Source organism: Alexandromys fortis, unplaced genomic scaffold (assembly GCF_014885135.2).
Source record: "Alexandromys fortis isolate MF-2015 unplaced genomic scaffold, M_Fortis_MF-2015_v1.1 scaffold_5, whole genome shotgun sequence".
Classification (NCBI taxonomy): Eukaryota; Metazoa; Chordata; class Mammalia; order Rodentia; family Cricetidae; genus Alexandromys; species Alexandromys fortis.
The window spans coordinates 8470935-8478255 of NW_026067924.1; the positions used below are offsets into that span (position 1 = coordinate 8470935).

The 7321-nt window shown below is 43.1% G+C and overlaps 1 protein-coding gene across 1 annotated transcript in view; it reads left to right on the forward strand.

The window, feature by feature from the left end:
* The window catches only part of LOC126501626 (ATP synthase F(0) complex subunit C1, mitochondrial-like), an 11792-nt gene extending 4687 nt beyond the window's left edge, over window positions 1-7105 (forward strand). The window contains exon 2 of the mRNA XM_050142382.1: window positions 6630-7105. Coding sequence (XP_049998339.1) covers window positions 6630-7105 — 476 coding nt within the window. The remainder of the gene's footprint in view (window positions 1-6629) is intronic.
* The last annotated feature ends 216 nt before the right edge of the window (window positions 7106-7321 follow it).

Consider the following 7321-nt stretch of genomic DNA (forward strand, 5'->3'; position numbering starts at 1 on the left):
AGGCAGGATGACCAAACCAAGGATGATGGGAAGGAGAAGGGTGGAGTCAGAGGAGACACTGACCAAGAGAGAGCAAGAAGTAACCTATAAAACTACACCCACGTTCCCCCAAAAAACTGTACTGAGAAAAGGTACCTCCATGTGGCAGAGCATAAGTAAATAAGGGATATAGGTTAGGTTTTAATGTAAAAACTAGTTAATGATAAGCCTGAGCTATTGCTCGAGCATTTCTAAGTAATATTAAGCCTTTGTGTGGTAATTTGGGAAGCAGCTCCCAGGTATTTGGGACAGAGCAGCTCTGAGACAGGAAACTTCTGCCAACAGAAATATCATTTCTGTGAGGAAGGAAGGTGGCCTAGTCTCTGTGAGGCCCCCTTTTTTAATTTCATTGTTATTTTTTTGTGATGGAAATTGAAGCCAGGGCCTTGTGCATACTAGCCATGTGTTCTACCCTATCTTCATGGTATTCCTTTTGCACATGCCACTTGCTCACTTCCTATAGAAATAAGGAAATTCTCCACATCATTTATCTATCTATCTATCTATCTATCTATCTATCTATCTATCTATCTATCTAATTTACTCCTGAAGACAAGAAAAGAATTGAGCCATATGAATGTAGTATGAGGTAACAATGTACTGGATTTGATTTCAAGTTATCTGGAACTGAATGAGTCATAGTTTGGCCCTGGGCAAAGCTACTTAACTTCTGGTATGTTTTCAAATATTAAGGAAGAATAAGAACCTCACTCTCAATTGTGAGACCTGAATGAAAGTGAAATAGTATAATGGCCCTGCATTTCTTCTCAAACCTTAGCTCTTTGAAGTTCAAGGTTTTCTCCACTAGATGGTGATGGTACGAAAAATAACCATACCAGCAAGCACTTTTTAAAAAAAAAAAAAATCACTATTTTGTATTGCTTAGCCAAACTTTGTTTTTGAATCAGCATAAACTCAAATAAATGTAAACTCTGTTGTAAAATTACAAGAAATGAAATCTCTTCGTACCAAAAACCTAGAATTAGATTTTTCTCCTCAAGGACATCCCTGATGGTTTTGATCTGTCCTTGAGTGCTTACTTTGAGCTGTGTAAACCGCCTTCCCTCTCCTGCCTCAGAGTTGAGTGAGAGCCATGCAGTCCTCAGAGGCTGGAATAAGACCTTCTAACCCAGAAGTTCAATGAACACAACCATAGTGTTACCCAGACTCAGTGTTTGAACACAGGTGTACTGAGAGCCTCTTCGGGCTGCTGGACCTCTGGGCATTGTCTCTCATCCTCATGTCCATATTCGAATCTGGTTCATTCCATGCAGCAACCATCTCAGCCATCTCATGCCGCCTTCATCAAAGCCAGCCCTGTGACCATTTCCTGCTACTGCTCCATGGTTCTCCTACCCTCCTCAAAGCTTACGTTTCTCTTTTCTGCATTCTCTTGATTCTGTGCCGCATTACTAATTAGTTTATTCTATTACATGATCAACTTTTTGGTACTACAAATAGGACTTTTAAATTATCTTTCCTTACCTTTATTGATTAAGAAAATTGTATAGGTTTTTAAAAGTTAATTTCTTCCATACTTGTGACTTCCTGGTAGTTGTGAATGCTCTTTGGTTGACACGGGTACTACCAGCTCACTGTCTCACACACATATAAGCCAGGGTTCTGGCATCAGATTTTCTTAAACAGAAAGGGCTTCTGTTGACACTGACACAGGAAACGTGTTCAGATTTATTATGCCATTTGTGGACATTGATCTGGTTTATAGGGAAAGGGGAGGAACTACTTACCAGCAGGATGGTAAGAAGTGGACTGTCAAAAAGAAAAAAAAAAAAGAAAAAAAGAAGAAGTGGACTGTCCTGTGCCTTATACTCAGGAAAAGACAATCATGTTTTACATGCTCCTTTCCGTGAGAAATATCTTGTTTTGTATGAATGGCGAGTTTGTAACAGCAGAGGGCATCAGCTGAGTGAGCAGGCTTCTTCTGTACACGTTCAACTAGAGATCACTCGCTCATGTTTTGCTGGTTTCTGGCAGGTTCTAGAAGTCCCTACAAAACAACTTCAAAGGGCTTTGTGTTTGCGTACGTTATACCCAGTCTCTAGCCAGTTTCATTTGTAGCACAGAAAAAAAAAATGTATCTGATCGTTTTCCAGCTGGCACAGATCTTCCCAAACTGGGGTTTTCCTGAGTGATAAGGTGCCTGTGTTATGCAAATAGGGCAATGCCCAGGGTCACCTAGGTTTGGAACTTGAACAGTGATTTAATCAATTTTGTCTGTAGGATGAACCTCCAACTTAAAAAAAAAAAAAAAGCAGTAGATTCCTGGTGGCGAATACACTGAAGTGAGAGAGGGCAGCATGCCTTTATAAGCAGAAACAAGGGCATGGAGCACTCTGCCTGAACCACCGGCCATACTGCTGTAGTTTGGAACTGAGGAGTCTCCCAAAGGCTCATGTGCTAAAGCAGTATTTGCCAACCTGTGGCACTAATGGGAGATGGCAGAACCTTTCTGAAAGGAGTAATAGTGGAGCGTAGGTCACTGGAGAGGTGTCTTTGGAGTCCTAGCCCCTTCCTGTTTCCTTCCTTGCTTTCTGGCTGTCATGAGGCAGCTTTCTCCTCTTCGTTTTTCTACCCTGATGTCCTATTGCCTCACCACAGGCCCAAAGACAATGGAGTCAACTTATTGTTGAATTAGGAGCGGCGACAGGGCTGCATCCCCGGCACCCGGCCGCCCGCATGGCTAGCTTATGCCCGAAATAATTACACGGAAACTGTATTCTTTCAAACACTGTCTGGCCCGGCTAGGTCCAGTTTCTTATTGGCTAGCTCTTACATATTGTTCTAACCCATTTATAATATTCTGTGTAGCCCAAGAGCTGGCTTACCAGAGAGGATCTTAACCTGCGTCTGTCTGGAGTGGGAGCATCATGGCGACTGCTCCACCAAGCCTCCTTCTCCCAGAATTCTCCTCTGTTTTCTTCACCCACCTAAGGGTGGGCCTTATCAAGGGGCCTAGGCAGTTTCTTTATTAATAAGAAATCACTCCCACATCAACTTATTCTGATCGAACTTCCAAAATTGCAATTCCAGATAGCCTTTCCTTCTTTAAAGTTGTCTCAAGCCTTAGTTAGAGCAATAGAAAGCTGACTACACACCCTGAGTAGCTGTGGGGATGGAATGAAGAAAGGACAGACACACATACATTATGGCCGGGATAAGGTGGGAGTTTCTTTTAACTCTACGTCTTGCCCCCTGACATCTCAGTATGTTTATTATGTACATCCCAGAATCGGGTGGTAAGGCAGGAGGTATTAGTTAGCCTGGGTAGGAGGTCTCTGAAGGCCAGCAGTCTCAGGCCATAAACACCAGGGAAGAGGAAGATGAGGTTGCTAGTCTTTGCACACACTGACTAATTATTATTAAACACTGGTGCTTAGACTTCTGAGGAAAGCTTTGCCATCCATGTTGAGCCTGGCCCACATGGGAAATCACCTTTGTCAGCATCCCATGGGTCCAAGACTTTGGAGGGCTTCATAGGGTTGTGCCAACTGTCAACAATACACAAGATTTCATTCAATCAAGGCTTGCCCCCTCCCTACACACACTTTCCATTTGAGTCTCCTTTATAATGAAACTTTAATCACTTAACTATAGTTTTCCTTTTCATCTTGTGTTCTGCTAAGCTTTTCTACTTAACTTGTTGGCATACAAACGAGTTCTACAATAGCCCAGAGTGGAGTATAACAAAAGTTTATTTATTTGGGGATAAACTCACAGGAAGAGTAGCAATCCACAGTCCTCTGTGTGCACTGGGAACTGGAACTGAGTCCAGCAGCCAAGAGACCCATGCACACTTTTTGTCTGCATTTAGAGTGCATGAGACCATGCCCAAAGTGGGCTGATATCTTAAAAAAAAAAAAAAACTATTGGCTGAAGGAGTTCCCACATCACAAACCCCTCTCTACAGCCCTGCCTGTTGGCTCTGCCCAGTCCAAAATGGTGGAGGTATGGTCACTGCCTCTGCCAACCATGCTAACCACCCCAGCTCTAGATGCAACAGGGTCTATGCTGCCATTAAACAACTAGTAGCACATTGCTCACAAACCCCATTTAAACACAGAACCTTGCAAAAGAGCCAGAGCTGTGTGTGCTGCCAGCACGGACCAGAAAGCCACCACTTCTTAAAGCCATGCAGTGTTTGCTGCCAATGCTGAGTCAGGAAGCCCTTCTCTTAAAGGAATCACACCTCTTCTTGCCACCAGCACAAAGAGCCTATCTGAAAAAAAAAAATGCTACTGTCAAGAAGCTCCAATTAATTCCTGGGTTTTTTTTTTTTGTGAGTGTAGAAGCCCATTTTTAAGCTTTCTTAGGCTTTATGTACATTGCCAAATGCTGGGCATCATTTTGTAAAGCGGAGACGCTCGCTCATTCGTTCCCAACCACCCAGATTCGAATAATTACACAAAAACTATATTAATTACAACATTGTCTGGCCAATGGCTCAAGCATATTCCTAGCTAGCTCTTATGTCTTAACTTAACCCATTTCTATTCATCTGTGTATCGCCACAAGGCTATGGCTTACTGAATAAGGTTCTGGTATTTGTCTCCTTCGGCAGCTACATGGCCTCCCTTTGATTCCACCTACTCTTTCTATACATCTTTTTTTTTTTCAGATTTCCTGCCTATCTGTACTCTGTTAAGCCATTGGCCAAAACAGGTTTATTCATCAATCAATAAAAGCAACATATATACAGAAGGACAGCCACATCATAACTATACTACATTTGTGCCTTAACAGTTCAAAGTAAAGGTAGTTTTTAGGATGTCAGTTTAGTGGGAGCCATTAGGTAGAGAACATTACTCTTAACCAGTAAAGGGTATACTAACTGAGCAATTTAGGGTCAGTACTGGATTGCAGAATACACAACTGGTATCAGGATAATACTTTTTGAGTTTTCTATTCTAATACTAAATATTCTCATGTTATTGGAGAAAGCATGTCTCTATCTTATGAACATTTGACAACATTCTGTATTAAACCTGACTTACAAGCAGCAAAACTTTATTCAAGACACTTTTTTAACTTTATGACTTTTCTGCTTCAACAAGCACTGTTGTGATGTTTAATGATCAGGAACACTCAAGGTGGCTTTTATGTTCACATCCCGCTCCCCACCCTTGCACGCCAGGCCTCCTCCACACAGAGTACTTTCCTAGCCTTCCACTAGGCTTGGACCCCTGGTTACCTCTCTGATAGAGGTGCTATTGTTAGCATCTCCCTGGCCCCAGGCCGTTTTGCTGCTCTTTGCCATATGCTTATTTGACCCTGGCTGTCCCTCATAGCAGTTACCTGGCAGTATCCCAACTGCAAGTTTCTATGTCTGTTTCCACTTCTCCTGCCAACCTCCATCAGAGGGTAAAGTTCTTCCCCTTGCCAGCTCAGGGCCTCACATGCTGTGGGCTGTGCTGGAACAGAATCAGTGGGTGAAAGCAATTGGGCAGGCCTAATGTGTAGGCTTAACTCATTTTGCCCAAGGCTAATGTTTGGAACATTCTGTTTCTTCTGGGAAAACCACCTGCCTGGGGCTTTTAAACATGCAAAAGTCGGATGAAGACTTATTGCTGGTTTAGATATTTAGAGAACCCTTACAAAGAAAAAGAACATTTTCAGATGGGAGAGTGAAATAGTCATCTAGGAAGAAAGAAGAGGCAAATCTAGAAAGGAAAAACTGGTTTTTCTCGAGCACTAGGATTGACAAAAGAGATGTGATGGATATGTCACACGTTCTTTTTCTTCCTCCTGTACTGAATTGGTTTGGAAGTCCAATAGCAAGAGAGCTGAAAGTCAGAGATGAGAAAAACTTTCATAGAAACAGGTATTCTCCAAGATCGGGAAGACCCAAAGCTCCCATGTTCTCAGCTTTCCTCTGGCCTTCAAGGAAGGCTCAAGGAACACCTGCTCAAAGCACCTTTGTAGGTGGGCATCCTCGACAAAGCCACTAGTAAGGCCTTCAGCAGTGGCCTCACTGATTGACAGCTGTGAACACAGTTGAGTCTTTGGGGAACTTCTGGAAATATGTAAGGGATACATGGGGCCAGTGCCATCTGGGTAGAATGGTAAGAAAAAGGGGAAAATTTAAGAGATATTCCTTTAAAAAGTATTTAGATTTTTTTGGAGATCGGTAATTTGTGCCACCAATATTTAATTATCCAAAAGAGAGAGAAAGGGAGAGAGAGAGAAAGAAAAGAAATGAACATTGGCTTTTACCTTATTCCATATGAAAATCAATGAATTCAAAATAGATCATTGATGTCAATAGTGGATTAATTCTGTAATGCATACACATCTCTTCATGGCTTTGTGTAGAAGGTTTTCTAGGGAGGACACAAGAAGTATTGATCATGAAAAAAAGTGAAATTTGACTTTATCAAAATTTAAATGCATTTGTTGAAAAGACAGTTTTGGATGCTAGTGATAGTGACTTGTTCCTGTAACCCCTGCAATTGAGAGGCAGACACCAAACAATCTCTATAAATAACTGTAAGGTCAGCTTGAGGTCCTTTTTTTTTTTAATTAAAAAAAGGACTTTAGACCAAGAGCTAAAGCTGGGAGATTGAAAAATGCAGACACCAAGGCACTGCTCGTCACTCCAGTTCTGATCCGCTCCTGTACCAGGGGTCTAATCAGGCCTGTGTCTGCCTCCCTCTTGAGTAGACCAGAGGCCCCATCTACACAGCCTTTCTGCAGCAGCTCCCCTCTCCATGTGGCCAGATGGGAATTCCAGACCAGTGTTGTTTCCCGGGACATTGACACAGCTGCCAAGTTTATTGGTGCCAGGGCTGCCATAGTTGGTGTGGCTGGCTCCAGGGCTGGCATTGGAACAGTGTTTGGTAGCTTGATTATTGGCTATGCCAGAAACTTGTCTCTCAAGCAACAGCTCTTCTCCTATGCCATTCTGGGATTTGCCCTGTCTGAGGCCATGGGGCTCTTCTATTCAATGGTTGCCTTCCTAGTCCCCTTCGCCATTCTGGGATTTGCCCTGTCTGAGGCCATGGGGCTCTTCTATTCAATGGTTGCCTTCCTAGTCCCCTTCGCCATGTGAGGCTCCATGGGGTCACCCAGCTGTCCCTGCTGCTTCGACTCCATGCCGTTCCTGGTGCTGGAGGGTGCTAAGCTTCACCATTAAACAACAACGTTTCAGAGAGAGAAAGAGAGAGAGAGAGAGAGAGAGAGAGAGAGAGAGAGAGAGAGAGAGAGAGAGAGAGAGAGAGAGAGAGAGAGAGAGAGAGAGAGAGAGAGAGAGAGAGGGGGGAGGGGA